This window comes from Lathyrus oleraceus, chromosome 3 (genome assembly GCF_024323335.1).
Source record: "Lathyrus oleraceus cultivar Zhongwan6 chromosome 3, CAAS_Psat_ZW6_1.0, whole genome shotgun sequence".
NCBI lineage: Eukaryota > Viridiplantae > Streptophyta > Magnoliopsida > Fabales > Fabaceae > Lathyrus > Lathyrus oleraceus.
Window position 1 is genome coordinate 503410354 of NC_066581.1, and position 16050 is coordinate 503426403.

The 16050-nt window shown below is 40.0% G+C and overlaps 1 protein-coding gene across 1 annotated transcript; it reads right to left on the bottom strand.

Annotated features, from left to right (window-relative positions):
- Positions 1-12500: 12500 nt before the first annotated feature.
- LOC127131850 (uncharacterized) lies at positions 12501-14233 on the bottom strand. The gene is made up of 3 exons (XM_051060741.1): positions 13770-14233; positions 13097-13689; positions 12501-12880 (listed from the first exon to the last, which is right to left on the bottom strand). The coding sequence occupies exons 1-3, from the start codon at positions 14231-14233 to the stop codon at positions 12501-12503; spliced, it is 1437 nt and encodes a 478-aa protein (XP_050916698.1).
- Between the last annotated feature and the right edge of the window lie 1817 nt (positions 14234-16050).

Sequence of the window (16050 nt, forward strand, 5' to 3'; positions counted from 1 at the left end):
TCTAGGTAAGGAAGTGAATTGGCTAATGCACACTGTGGAGTCAAGAACAAGTGACAGCATTCTTGACATCATGGAAACAACCTTGCTTTAGGAAGTGGAATCCATGGTATGGCTGAAGGGTTAGTTTCTAACTGGTCCGTCTGAAGACTCATACATCAGAGTGTCTGATGTCTTTGGAGAAGAAGCAGGAATTCATCAAGGTGTGGGCTTGGATGACTTAACTGCAAACCTACAGGATGGAGGTTGTTTACTCAAACTTGGTTCCACAATCAAGTCTATGAGAATATTGAACTCTTGTTCTGTGAAGGGAGGAAGTTCCTTCAAGTGGCAGAAGAAGGAGCTGAATTCAACAACCGGATGTCAAAGCACAATGTTGTGACATGTGGTTCAGCATCAGACTCTGAGTTGGTGAAGTGGCACATCAACTTGAGATAGAAGGATCTACAGGGTTGTAGATTGGACAGTTCAAAATTTTGAAGTTCAAATCTCCCTTGAAAGGTCAGATTATCTTTGGGAGAAGTCTGATAAACTTGGGGAGGTCAAAAGGCAGCATTTGACCTTTTCATATGAGGATTCATGAAGAAGGTAACCAACCAGTGGCATTTGGTCTATCTCGGAAGTGAGTTCTAAGGATCAAGATAATCAACATATGGTGGCTGATTATTCTTGAGGAAAGTCTGAGACAAATTACTTTTGAGCAGAAAAGTATTAAGTTGAAGACAACAGGAGGTGCTTTCCATTCATCCCTTGGAGCTTGTGGTAGGAGTTCTGAGCGATCTATGGGAGATCATCTCTGATAATGGGATGAGAATGTATATGTCCCAATTTGTGTCTGGGCGTTTCTGGATCAAGCTGGTGACTCAGTGATACCTGAAGACTTTCAGATGGTGTTCCCTGTTATGTGTGAAGGATGTCCCAACTAATGTTAGAACATTATGTGAAGTGGGGCCTATTCTGGTTAGAAGAGAGATTGACTCAGAGTGTGGATGTGTTCAGCCAAGAGGGTTGAACAGAGGGTGTGCTCTTGAAGACATGAAGATGCGTCTTATGTTTTCCATTCATCAAGTGGTCTGGAATCTCTTTGAATCAGGAAGTATGTGAAGGTCCAACTTTGGGGTGTTGGATATGATCATGTGTGACCTCCAACAGAGTAGGTTGTCCATGACAGGGGGAGTTTGTCCATGTGCTGCAAGTAATCGTCAATCTTGTGGTCTATGTGCTCTCAGGTAACTGGGTATGGCACTTTGTTAGGTATCAGGATGCTGTGATGTATGTCAAGGCTGAGTGAGCAGAAGAATGTCTGACCGGATGTCATGACATTGGTCGGGACAATGCTGCTAATTCCTTCTGAATCTTAAAGTCATTAAGAATTATGAGGGTGATGTGTCTAATTCTGATAAATCAGAATAAGGCTGAGTGCTACAGCTGTGGGGTACAGGGGGAGTAATCATCCGCTGAAGTGTGGAATTTTGACCGTAGTGATGCCAGATGTCAAGACACTACAGGAGGTACGAACATGGTCCTGGGAAATGATGCTAGAAAGAATACAAGCAGAATGCAAGGTAAATCCACGTGGAATGTCAAGACATCGCTTGCAACGTGTCTGACTGCATATATGGAATAGTTCCCATGCACTGGAACTGCTATTTCGAAAAAGAAACAGTCAAGAGCTATAAAAGGTATTCAAAGATAGTCTGAGATTTTGTTGGTGATTCCCTGACTGTTTCTCAGCAAATCTTAATGAATCTTGACCAAGCATTTATTCCCACCGTTAATTCCTAAGCACGGGCTGGACTATTTAAAGGATGTATCAGCACTCCTTTCCTCACAAGAGATACATTCCATTATCTCGAAACCATGGGGTATGTCAAGGTTTGGGCAAACTGTGCGTGGATCTGGTTTTGTGAGGGGTCCCTTTGTAAATGTTTAGCTAAAAAGGGGGAGAGAAAGAGAAAGAGAGTCCTGAAAGTGTACCAGAAGCAAGCAAACTACTGTGATAGCAAACAGAAAGTGAAGTCAGGCAGGCACAAAAGCCACCAACTGAGTATATCACTTGTGTCTTGTGATCTGAGTTAAGAAGACAGCTGTGTCTTGTGATCTGAGTTACATTGTCTATGTACTCAGCATTACATACTCTTCAGGAAGCTCTCCCTGTTGAGGGGAAGGGTTGTGATGCAGTTGTGCCTGGTACCTCTACTTCCTCATGTACACCAACATTGGTGTTCATGGTGGGGGAGATAATAACAGAGGCTTATTTGTTTTAGCTAAAATTTGCCAAAGGGGGAGATTGTTAATACCTCAGGATTGGCATTAATTTTAGAAAACAAATAATGTAATCATCTCTGTTGTTTTAATATGTTTGGTTGAAGAAATTCAACACCTGGACCAACATGTCATGTACGATGTCATGATATCATGTCTGTGACATCGTACATGTGTAGAAAACTGAATTAATTAATTCAGTGTATATTCAGGGATCAGCAAGGATATCTGGTGAATATATCCTAACTCCCTTGTGGAGGTCTTGAAGACTCAATCAGAATATATATAGGCTCTAAATATGGAGATATATATGGAGAGAGTTTAGGAACTTGAAGACCTTGTTTGTAGCAGAATTTTTCTGCTGAAGTTGTAACAGCAAAGAACAAGTCTGCTGCGATTTCTGAAGGCCCAAATCCAGTTGGGTGATTAGGTTATAAATAGCTGATTGTAACCTAGTTTTTGTAAGCCTCCTAAAATGAAAATTTAGGGGTGTGTGTGAGGTAAACCTCCCAATCTGTGGGAAGGTTACCATGTGTTTCTCAGTGGTAAAAGCTGAGAGTATTTGTAACTCAAAGCCTGTAGGCAAGAGTGATTATGTTCTTGAATGAAGCTGTGAAGCAAGTTCAAGGTGTTTGAACATTACAGTGTATTTGTAGTGATAGGAATGGAAACTGGAGGTTTCTATCTAGGAGTTCCTAGGTATAGATTGCATTGGGTAGGGATTAAGTGATGAGTTGTAAACGGGTGAGTTTAAATCTGAATTGATACTACTAATAGTGGATCTTCTTCCTGGCTTGGTATGCCCCCAGATGTAGGTCATGTTGGACTGAACTGGGTTAACAATTTCCTGTGTTTGTTTTCCTTCTGTATGTTATAATCCTGTCTGCCATAACTAAGCTGGTATTTCAGTCTGCCAATCAAAATACCAACAGACCTGATACATAGCCCTCTGGTTGAATGTCAATAAGAATGTCTTGACATTCATCGTGGACAACATATACTGAACAACAGGCAGGTTGGTTGTTCTGCTTCAATTCAGTATGTTCCTAAGTCTGGTTTCCAAGTTGAAAACAGACCTGGCCAAAGGATCATGGTGAAACTGTCTAACTGAATGTCTAGACAGTTGTTCATACAGGTTAATACTGAGTTAGAGACTGGTTGGTCTTTCTCAGTACAGCAAGCTTAGCACAGTCAGGTTTCATGAACATAACATGATACATATGTTCTGAAGGTCAAACTGCATGTCGTGACATTCATTCCTGACAGCATGTGCTAAATTGTAGGATGATTGGTTTTTCTGTTTCAGTATTTTTCTGTTTCAGTATTTTTCTCATGCTAGTCTTCAGGGATTCAACAGCTGAGCTAAAATCCAGGAAACCAACTACTAACCTACAATTAACGAACCTAACAAATAGTTTATTTGTTAGCAATCTAATACGTGGAAATTAGATTAACATGTTCAGCTTTAATTTAGGAAATACAAGTAAAAGGCCAGCACACTGAATAATGTAACAGATGATGTCCAAACCAATGTTAAGACATCGTGCTTACAATTGTGGAAGAAAACTACAGAAGCAAGTGCTAGGATTAACCTATGTTGAGTCTTTCGACCTAATGCACATAACTAGATGTTCCTTCATTCTAGGGTGACATAGAATGAGATGTCGTGACATCTGTGAGCGTGTGCATATGAGTACAGAGTGTACTAACTGTCTTGCTATACTAGGTACAATGTTAGATCAGATGTCTTGAGTTGGAGTAGAACATCTGAAGTCTGACTACACCAGAATTTCGAAAAGCCTCTGCCAAGTCTTTCTAGCTCTTGATGGTAGTACGAGACAAATGAGAATACCATTCACGAGAAGCTCCAGTTAGACTGTCTTCAAAATAGTACATCAACAGCTTTTCATCTTCCGTGTGAGCTCCCAACCTTCCCAAATAAGATTGGAGATGAGTGCGTGGGCAAGAAGCTCCGTTGTATTTCTCAAAAGTAGGGGGTTTGAACTTGTGAGGAATCCTTATTCCCTGAACCAGACCAAGATTTGTGACATCAAAGCCTAAGGAATTTTGAGACTCCAAAGATTTGAGCTTCTCAGCAAGCTCATCCATACGGTGAGTGGTCTCGAGGGCCTCGTTGTGCAAAGAAAATTGATCACACTGATAATCTTCAGTAACGGGGCGCCCGTTAATCCGAATTCCTTGATTCACATCGTACCTTCCGCCAATACCATTCCCAATATTCCCTGTGTTGCCAACATTACCCGGGTTTCCATCAGCATTTGCGTTACCCGCGGTACCAGTGTTCACGGGGTTATCAGCGTTCCCAGGGTTACCAGGGTTTCCCTCAGCATTTGGTATCTCCACCTCCAGATCGGGTCTCGGTTGCTCAACCAATTCCCTCAGCTTTTCTTGGCCTTCTGCCATACCAGTCATCAATGTCATGAACTGATCCATCCTTTCACGCATATCAGCCAGCTCTTTTTGTACTTGGTCCATCGCTAGCTGTGGACGATTTTCCTTTGTCGGGTACCTGTGGACTCGCTTGGGACCAATAACTGCCTGATACAGGGAATAAACATTAGACACTGCGGTGACACCTGTAAAACAGACAAGGGTTAATATGCATGGTATGCGATGCACTGCTTGTTCAATTTTAAGGCACCCCCATTTTGAAAGGGAATACCCTACAAATGAATAAGCATGAGATGTTGGATGCAAATATGCAGATGATGTTATGCAATGCAAAGGCATGTCAATCAGAATTGATGGATCCGCTTGAACATCTGTCAGGTTGCACTACCTGGAGAGAAATTCACTGAGGAATATAATACAAGACCAAAACTCTGTTCCAGAAAATCGGGTTGGTTGGAGGTTAAGGTTTCCTGAATTTAGCCCACCCCTCACTGGTAGGTTCTAAGAACAGAAGTTCGTCAGCTTCAGCCCTTCAGTCGCGAATAATACGTTTACCACTGAAGGTTTGGCATTATTACGGGATAAAAGACCTCCACTGACTCCCCTCAACAGGACATCCTAAAGCAAGTTCCCAGTCTCGGGGTCCTCGGATTGATCAGCGAGAATGCGCCCACCAGAGCTAACATAATCACGTCTCGGAGGAGAGGCCTCGACTGAGTTCTCGGGAAATGGTCACCAGAGTCGACGATTTCTAAAGGAACACCATGTCGTTACGGAACATCCGTAGGACATAATATATCCAAAAGAAACCTCGTCTGGGTGTGGTTCTTCACGAACGACTTAACGTAGCAACATGCCACGCAAGCCTCATGATCATCCACTCTAAAACTTGTGTGTACACTCAAGCCTGGGTAATGGGCTTATCTCTCATAGAACATCTCATCCCAACAAACAAACAAACAGATCCAATAGATACAACAGATGCATGCAAGCAGGTAAGCAAATAAATGTACAAAAGCATGAACACCCAACAAACAAGAAATCACACAAGCTAGGAGGGACTCGCTTAGGGAAGATGGACCAGCAAGAGGTCAACTTCTTAGTCCCCAGTAGAGTCTCCAGCTGTCGCAACCTGAAAAATACAGTGCGCGAAAAAACAACCGGCGAAAGAAAATGACAGAAGAGTCGCCACCGTGCGTTATTCATCCCAAAGGAGGGAAAGGAAACACTCGAAGTAAACCTGAAAAAGGAAAGGACAAGACGGGGTCTCGCAACCAAATCTTGGGTTTGGGAGTCGGTTATGCGAAGGGAAGGTATTAGCACCCCTACGCATCCGTAGTACTCTACGGGATCCACTTTTGTAGTTTTCGTCTAAAGGGTGTGGGTTTATCTTGTGCTGTTTGCCCAAAAAAAAGGGTTAAATGAAAATGACTCACGCGGATGTCGCATCCATTGCATACGTATCTCATCTGAATATGAGAATCAGAGTCTTCGTAGCTCGGCTACCTATGGGTTGAGGGGATGTGTGCTCGCTAAGACATCGCGTCTTATGCCTACGTATCTCATCTGGCCTGAGAATCAGAGCAAAACGTAGTTCGACTAACTACGGGGTTATGGATTGGGTTTTGGACGAACGACGTCACTACGCAATCTACCGGATGCTCGACCTTTGGAGACTTACTCGCCTGTAGTAGAAGGAGTTAACGTGTTGCTTTGGGTTTTAGGGTTTGGGATGCTCAAGGGCAAAAAGGCAGTCTTTGATGAAGGAACCGAGCTACCTGCAGGGATACGAACACATACAAAACAAGCATGTATAAAGTAAATGTGCCAACAAGGGGCTCAGAAGTAAATAAATAAAAGAAAACAAATGCCTCCTATCGAGGTCTTCCAGCTAAGAAAGCGATAAAATGCGGAAAAGAGGTAAAAGTACCACACGGATGAAGATCCGAAGTAACAACAATTAAAGGAGTAAGAAACCCAGGGACCTCCCAAGCTAATGCCATCAAAGAAAAGTGAGTCAGTACAGGTAATCGGAATGAACCTCCAGGGGGTATCCCACAAATAAAGTGGGAAAACCACGCAAACCATCTCTGCAAGAGTCTGTGAGCCCTCACAAAAACTCAACAAAAGGGTTAGTGAAACACGATAAGCATTTTTTTCATGAATAACAGTATGGTTTCAGAAACCTCAAACCCTGTGGCATACATTTCAGAAATCATGTGATTAAACATTCAAGGCATAGGTTTCACCCATTCATGCATAATTAAACCCGTGGGCAAAAACATAATGAAATTCATCCATCATACCTCATACATTCAGATGATCCAAATTAAGAGCATAAAATCATGGGAATGAGGCAAACCTGATGGGAGAGACCGGTTGAAATCAAATGGCACGGCTGGGTTTGCAAGGCAATGAAAGTGTGTGAGTCAGATTGAATTTTTCAGAGCTGCCTGGGGGTTACTCTGAGTTCTCTGTAAGGTTTCTCTCCAGGTTTTGTCAAGGGTTTTGTTTCAAGGAAACCTCAGAGTATTTTGCTTCTCTCCCTTTTTCTCAAGTGAAGCCTTGGTATTTATAGACTGAATTTCATGGTTTTGTGGGCTCAAATGAGAGAGACCCAAGTCCAAAATTTTTTATTATATTTTATTTATTTATTTATTATTATTATTATTTTATTTTTTTTTTGTAAAAAATTATTATTATTTTTTTTTTCGTTTTTTTTTTTTTGATCTAATTCTGATTGACATGATGAAATGCAATATGAAATGAATGCATGAATGAGGAGGGCAAATTTTGGGGTGTTACAATAAGCTAAAATGGAATGATTACCAACTACCAGCCAAGCGATAAGTTAACAAAGGGAATCAACCAAAGATAAGAGGAATATTACCTATTATCAGCCAAGTGATAGCTTAACAAAGGTAATAAGCTAAAGTGGAATGATTACCAACTACCAACCAAGTGGTAGCTTAACAAAGCTAACTAATCAAAGGTAAGAGGAATATTACCTACTATCAGCCAAGTGATAGCTTAACAAAGTTAATAAACTAAAATGGAATGATTACTAACTAGCATCCAAGTGGTAACTTAACAAAGGTAACCAACCAAAGGGGACCAAAGTTCTACCCATGAATGAACTGGAGAGAAGCGGTCAAAGAGGATTTCACCCAATGAGTAAATAAACTCAATTGGCGATTGATTCCATCCAGATAATGAACTGGAGAGGACAACTAAAACAAAATCTTCCACGGGGATCGAACTCAGTGGGGAATTAGAAAGGATAAAATCTTTCTACTTAAGGTTAACACTTTATTGGAGAGAAAACACACACACTCTTTGGGGAGAAAAGTTCCAGAGAGCGGGGGGAAAACATCGAGAAATGCAAAATATGCAAATAAACCTCAGGATGATATGCATATATGTATGACGATGCTGACAAAACAATCACGAATGTGTGAGACTGGTAACACGGTAAAATCAGATACTCGGCTAATCTCAAAAAGATGGAGATGCTGGCAGAGATTCGTTAGGGATTCTACCATTTTTGCAATTTAATGCTGAGGAGATTGTTAGTTGTAACAAAAGAAAATTCGGCTTGGGGAAATCATTGAATTCCACTCTTCAGGATCTTACCATTCCTGTGGTTGCCATTAACATTTCTCTTTTGTATTCACAAATCAAGGAAAATACATATCTTTTTTTGTAAATTTTCAAAAATATGATTGTTTAGATATTATTTTGTTAAAAAAATTATCATAAAAAATATATGCAATTTCTTAAACTAAAACAAAATAAGAATAGCGAACAAATGGGGAAAAGGCTCAAATTTTATTAATAGAATGATAGTCCGCAAATGGCGTGATTCCATGGATCATTACAAAGTTGGAAAATGGTAAATACATGGAAAGGGCTACATTGAGATACAATGACCACTATTCTCCCTAACAACTTTGAATTCCACTATGCTCAGGACTTCGGTCGAGGATGACAAAAAAGGAACCTGTGATAGGCATTGTTGCTTCAAACGATCCAGTCTGCCTAATGCAGTTACTTGCCATAATCCCTAACTTTTTCTTGGATTGCCTTTTGGGGTTCAATCTACCGGGATGATTACTTTCTATTTATGTCTCTAACTTTTTCCTGGACCACCCTTTCAGGTTTTCAATCCACCGAGACGCTCATTTTTTCCTAAGTCGTCCTTTCGGGTTTTCAACTTAGCGAGCTGTTCTTTTATTTTTTAGGCAAAGTATTTCTTAATTGCATCGGAATTCATAGGACGAGAGAGCTCCTCACCATCCATAGTTGTAAGAATCAATCCACCATGAGAGAAGGCTCTCTTAATAACATATTTGCCTTCAAAACTAGGAGTCTACTTGCCCCTAGAATCAGTGTTGAAAGACAAGATCTTCTTGAGCACAAGGTCGCCTTCTCTGAATACACGAGGTCTAACCTTCTTGTCAAATGCTTTCTTCATTCTCTTTTTATATAACTTGCCATGACACAAGGTTGTCATTCTCTTCTCTTCAATCAAATTCAACTGATCATATCTTCTCTAACACCATTCAGCCTCAGACAAATTGGCTTCCATCAGGACTCACATTAATGGGATCTCAACCTGCACATGTAGCACTGCTTCCATGCCATACACAAGAGAGAAAGAGGTTGCCATTGTTGAAGTGCGAATAGATGTACGGTATCCATGCAAAGCGAACAGATATATCTCATGCCAATCCTTATATGCCACAACCATCTTCTGGATAATCTTCTTAATATTCTTATTTGCGGCTTCAACAATCCCATTCATCTTAGGTCTGTAAGTTGAAGAATTATGATGTTCAATCTTGAAGTCGTCACAAAGTTCTTTCATCATCTTATTATTCAAGTTCGACTGATTATCAGTAATGATCTTGGAACACTATATCAGAAAATAATTTGATTCTTAAAAAATTGGACCAGAACCTGCTTGGTCATATTAGCATAAGATGCTGCTTCAACCCATTTGATGAAGTAATCAATAGCTACCAGGATGAAATGATGTCCATTCGAATTTTTGGGTTCAATCTTACCAATCATATCGATTCCCAACATAGAGAAAGGCCATGGGGAAGATATAACATTGAGAAGTGTCGGAGGCACATGAATCTTCACATATTTACATCAATCAAATTCCAATGTCAGCCAATAGTAACATGCCCTTAACATCTTTTTATCCATTATGTGTCCATTGACATGAGTACCAAAGGATCCTTTATGAACTTCTTACATAAACATGTATGCTTGTGTCTATCCATGCATCAGAGTAAGACCATATCAAAGTTTCTCTTGTACAACACATCTTCATTTAGAAAGAAATTGCCATCCATTATTCTCAAAGTCTTTTTATATTTGTTGGATGCCCCATGCGGGTACTCCTGACTTTGGAGGAAACACTTAATATCATGATACCAAGACTTATCATATGTAACTTCTTTTTCTACAAACATATGAGCAGGTCTATCAAGGCGTACAATCGTGATGATGGGCGCGTCATTCTAATGATTTACTTTATACATAAAAGACAAAGTAGTCAGAGTGTCCGCCATCTTATTCTCTTCACGAGGTATATGATGAAACTCAATTTTATTTAAGAAAGTCGACAACCTCCTTGCGTAATCTTTGTAAGGAATCATGCCAGGATGACGAGTCTCCCATCCTCCTTTAATATGACTAACTACCAAGGCTGAATCTTCATACACATCAACGATTTTAAATCTCAAATCAATGGCTTCTTTAAGACCCATGATACAAGCTTCATATTCTGCCATATTATTCGTGCAATCAAACATTAATCTTGCAGTAAAAGGGATATGAGAACCCTGAGGAGTAATAATGAATGCCCCAATTCCATTACCATAAGAATTAACAACTCCATCAAACACTAAACCCCACCGGGATCCAGACTCTGGTCCTTCTTCAGGCAACAATTCATCACAATATTTAGCTTTCAAGTACATAAGATCTTCATCAGGGAAGTCAAACCTGATGGGTTGATAACCATCAATTGGCTGGTGAGCCAAATGGTTTGCAAGAATACTTCCTTTAATCGCCTTCTGAGTACGATACTCAATATCATATTCATATAATAGCATCTGCGAACGAGCTATCCTTCTAGTCAAAGCAGGCTTTTCAAAGATATACTTGATTGGATCCATTTTGGATATCAACCAAGTGGTATGATTGATCATGTACTGGCATAAATGTTTGGCAGCCCAGGTTAAAGCACAACAAGTCTTTTCAAGCATGGAATACCAAGACTCACATTATATAAAATTCTTAGTCAGATATTAGATGGCATGCTCCTTTCAACCTGTTTCATCAAGTTGTCCAAGCACAAAGCCCATTGATTCTTCCAACATATTCAAGTACATAATCAAAGGTCTTCCTTCCACCGGGGGAGAAAAGATAGGAGGTTAAAGAAGATACTCCTTGATGTTGTCAAAAGCTTTCTGGCAGTCTTCTGTCCAAACACAACCTTGGTCTTTACGGAGAAGCTTGAAGATTGGCCCACACGTGGAAGTCATGTGAGATATGACTTTATTAGGATCTACTTCAATACCTTTCTGGCTGACAATGAAACACAACAACTTTCCTAAACAGACACCGAATGTACATTTATTAGGATTCAAACTGAGTTTAAACTTTCTCAACCGCTGAAACAACTTCAACAAATACTCAACATGGTCGTCTTCAGTCTTCGACTTAGAAATTATATCATCAACATAGACTTCTATCTCTTTGTGAATCATGTCACAAAAAATAGTAGTTATAGCTCTTTGGTACGTTGCACCAACATTCAAACCGAAAAGCATCACTCTATAGCATAATATTCCCCAGGGTGTAATAGGTGTTGTCTTTTCCATGTCCTCGGGAGCCATCTTGATCTGATTATAACCGGAGAACCCATCCATAAAGCAAAAGACATTGAGCTTAGTTATATTATATACCAACATGTCAATGTGTGGCAGAGGAAAATCATCTTTTGGACTAGCTTTGTTCAAGTCTCTATAATCAACACACATCCAAACTTTACCATCTATATTTGGAACGGGTACAATGTTAGCCACCCACAGAGGATACTCAGTAGTAACAAGGAATCCAGTACCAATATACTTTTACACCTCTTCTTTAATATTGACAACCATATCATGGTGAGTTCTTCTCAACTTCTGTTTTACCAGCGGACATTCAAGCTTCAATGGAAATTGATGCTCCACGATAGCAGTATCAAGACCTGGCATATCTTGATAAGACCAAGCAAACACATCCACATACTCTCTAAGAATCTCTACCATCATCTTCTTAATATCTTAACAAAAATAGTGCCCCAATCGTGACTTCTTTCTTGTTATCTTCGGAACCCAGATTAATCACTTCCAACGAATCTTTATGAGGCTGAATGGTCTTTTCTTCGTGCTCAAGCAATCGAGAAACCTCATCAAGAATCTCTTCGTCATCCTCTTCTTCCATTTCGAACACAGGAAATTCAAAGTTGGGAAAGGGCATAGGGTCATTATTTTCAATGGGTTTAACAATTAATTTGCACAATGATTTTATGCTTGACTTTAGAACATGAACAAATAAACGCACATTGTAATGCACATATAAAAGTGATTATTATCTTTTTTTTATGATACCATATTTTCCAAAAAAAGAAAAAAGGAAAACCCTAAATGGATAAACTAAATAACATTTTATTAATGATGACAAAATCTGAAACAAAGCCCACTTAGATCCACTTTCACCTTGGGCATAGTGAAAGGATTTTGAAAATAACAAAAACAAACACATCACTTTGATAAGTGAATAACGGAAGGAACATCAACATCAATCCAGTTCTGGCACATCGATCCACATGTCATAAAGTTTGGCACTCCTTGCTCTTCAGGATCTTCTAAACTTGCGGTAGTAGACCGATCTTTGGAGTGAATAAAGCCAACACTATGAAACATTTCCTGAATTTGCTTCAAATTTCTCTGGGTTATACCAGGTGAAAAACCCAAACCATCTCTGTTCCTGTTCTCTGCAAGCTCAACAACTTGTCCCAACTTAATAGATTGAGCATTCTTCAACACATGTTTGGTATCCTTCAACGATGACGTGGATTCCTCATTCTTCTTCGCAACAATATTATCAACAGAAAGAGCATGAAACAAATTTGCCTCAAATTCTTCGACATAAATGTATTAAAATGAAGAGATATGACTCACCAACATGACATGCTCGCCACCCACGATCACTAACTTTCCATTCTTCACAAACTTCAACTTCTGGTGTAAAGTTGATGTAACTGCCCCAGCCTCATGAATCCACAGATGACCTAAGAGACAACTATAGGCGGGATAAATATCCATCACTTGAAAAGTGATATGAAATAAACACAGACCTATCTTTATTGGGAGACCAACCTCCCCAATTACAGTCTTCCTCGAGCCATCGAAGGCCTTCACAATAACCCCACTGAACCTCATCGGAGTACCTTGATAAGAAAGCTTGGATAGAGTGGACTTTGGCATAACATTAAGAGAAGAACCAATACCCACCAACACATTGGACATGGCATATTCTTGACAAGTCAAAGAGATATGCAGAGGTAGATTGTGGTTCCTCCCTTGTTCACGTAACTCTTCATCACTGAAGCTTAGAGTGTTACATGAAGTAATATTGGCCATAATGCCATCAAATTGATCAATTCTTACGTCGTGGTCCACATAGACTTGCTCCAGGACCTTCTCTGAACTCATTAGCAAAGATATGACAAATATCTTGGACGGGGTGTGTAACAACTGGTCCACCTCATTGAAATTACTTCTCTTAATCAATTTGAGCACTTCATCTTGATCAGCATTCTGATTCACACTACTGGATTGGCCGGTCTGTGTAATAGGAGTTTTCTCTTGAGTTAATTTCTCTATCATAACATCTTCAGTCCTCTTAGGAGCTGCAGCAGCAAATACTCGACCATTTAGGGTCACACAACTTACATAAAAAATGTTCACAATAGACGAAAAAAAGGAATAGGCACCTCTTTGTCGTCTTCCACCATAATAGCATTATACTTGTAAGGCACAACTTTATCAGACTCGTAATGCGTAGGAACCGCCAAACGAATAACCAACGGAGAAACATCAGTCTTTTGACCATCATAAGCAATCACAACTGGTTCTGGGAGATTAAAACGGGGAACTATGATGTTCACCTCATGCTCACCTTCATTTCTATCCCTTGTAACCTGAATAAGGTTCTGATCCCGTATTTCTTGTAAGTCCCTTTTCACTACAGCACATCCTCGGTAATCTCTGGGACATACATGGCAAGCAGCATGGTCATGCTCATAATAGCCCGATTCACATAAGGTAGCATACATTTCAACCAAGGATCTTCTATTTAGATTGACGTCAAAAACCCGGTACTTTCCTGGACATCCTTCGACCATATTCATAGTTGCATTACCATGTTTGGGCAGCGAATTAGCTTGTACATTGGGACTAGAGTCTTTGAATGACAAGATACCACTTTGCATTAACCTTCTTACCTCGCCTTCCAAAGCGAAACAATTCTCAATATCATGGCAAGATGCTCCTTGGTGGAATGCACAATGTTGATCGGGTTTATACCACCATGGAAGCACTTTCGGAATAGTTGGTGGAGTTCTTGTTTGTACCAAGTTATTCTGAATTAAAGCAATAAATAGCTTTGTATAGGTCATTGGAATTGGGTCAAATTGATCAGACCTCTGGGCACAATTTTGTTGATTCCGTTGATTCATTCGTTGTTGAAAACGTGATCGATAACTCGGAGTTGCTTAAACGACCAGAGCAAAATTAATAACTGGAGTTACAGGCGCCACATGTTGATGACATTGATTGTTCCTCGGAAGCCTCCTACGTTTCTCTTGCGAGATAGTGTTAGCATCGTGCTCCTTCTTCTTGGGTAACCCAGTCCCATACTTTCTAGAACTGCCAGTCGAGCCACCTTCTTTCAATCGTCCTTCACGGACGCCTTCTTCTAATCTCAAGCCCATATTTACAATTTCAGTAAAGTCAATAGGCACACTTGTAACCATTCGGTTATAATTAAACAAACTCAATGTCTTCAAAAACAGGTTTTTCATTTCCATTTCTTCCAACGGAGGACTAACTTGTACAGCAATCTCGCGCCATCTTTACGCGTATTTTTCCTTGAAAGTTTTTTTATCTTTTTGGGACATAGCACGGAGTTGATTCATGTTTGTTTCCATGTAGACATTGTACTTGTACTGACGAACGAACGCCTCACCTAGGTCATTGAACATTCAGATCTGAGTGCTATCGAGTCCCATATACTATTTTAGAGCAGGACTAGTCAAATTATCTTGAAAGTAGTGGATCAGAAATTGATGGTTGTCAGTCTAAGTCGACATATTACGAGCATACATCACCAGATGACTCAGAGGATAAGATTTTCCTTTATACTTTTCGAAATTTGGAACCTTGAATTTATGCGGAATCTTCACATTAGGAACCAAACACAAATCACAAGCATTCTTCCCAAACAAATCTTTCCCTCTCAAAGCTTGAATCTCTTTCTACATATCCTAAAACGGATCTTGAAACTCGTCCACTCTTTCATAAATGTCAACAGTCTCGCTCTGGTCAGCATCAAAGACAAGTTCTTCAACATAAGGAACAATATGAACCACAGGATGGGGTACTGACATCACAGGTTGAGCCATATGAACTTCAACAGGAGGTCGATACCCCTCAGGCACAAAGTTATGAGGCATTACCCGAGGGAAACTAGAAGGCATGCGGTGATGCAGAGCACTGACGGGAGCCACGGAGATGGGCATAGAGACAATCTCGGAAATCACGATCCTCTAAAGAGGATTCTGAGGAAGAGGAGGTGGTGGAAGCTGATTTTGAGCCGCCGCCAAAGCTTCCATCATAGTAGTAAGTCTTTCATAATCGTCCCTCAAAGTTGTCACTTCTTCACGGAGCTCACGGTTTTCTTTCTCTAGGTGGTCCATCTTCTTCAACTGATTAGCTCGAGTATTGTACCGGTGAGGCAGCTTGCCTGGATGAAAACCAAGAAAGAAATAAGACCCTTGACAAACTTACTCAAAGCAAGACCAAGATGAAACATGATGCATGATATGCAAATGGAAATGTGAATGTTTTTATTGTTATTTTCCAAGGAAATTTAAGACATAAATTGCAAACATTATTATAAGAATGACACATTTTGATGTACTTAAAAATCTCATTTTATTCATAGTGTAAATTAGGGGTGTGATGCGTGCTTTTCACAAGTATACGAACGCGTCAGAGTAATATAAAAGATTGTCGAATCCACAGAGAC

Coding starts and splice junctions, on each gene's coding strand:
- LOC127131850 (XM_051060741.1), bottom strand. CDS start 14,233: ATGCAAAGTGGTATCTTGTCATTCAAAGACTCTAGTCCCAATGTACAA. Junction 13,690..13,769: donor GATAAAGTTGTGCCTTACAA/GTATAATGCTAT, acceptor TTTTTATGTAAG/TTGTGTGACCCTAAATGGTC. Junction 12,881..13,096: donor TGGTCTCCCAATAAAGATAG/GTCTGTGTTTAT, acceptor TTTATGTCGAAG/AATTTGAGGCAAATTTGTTT.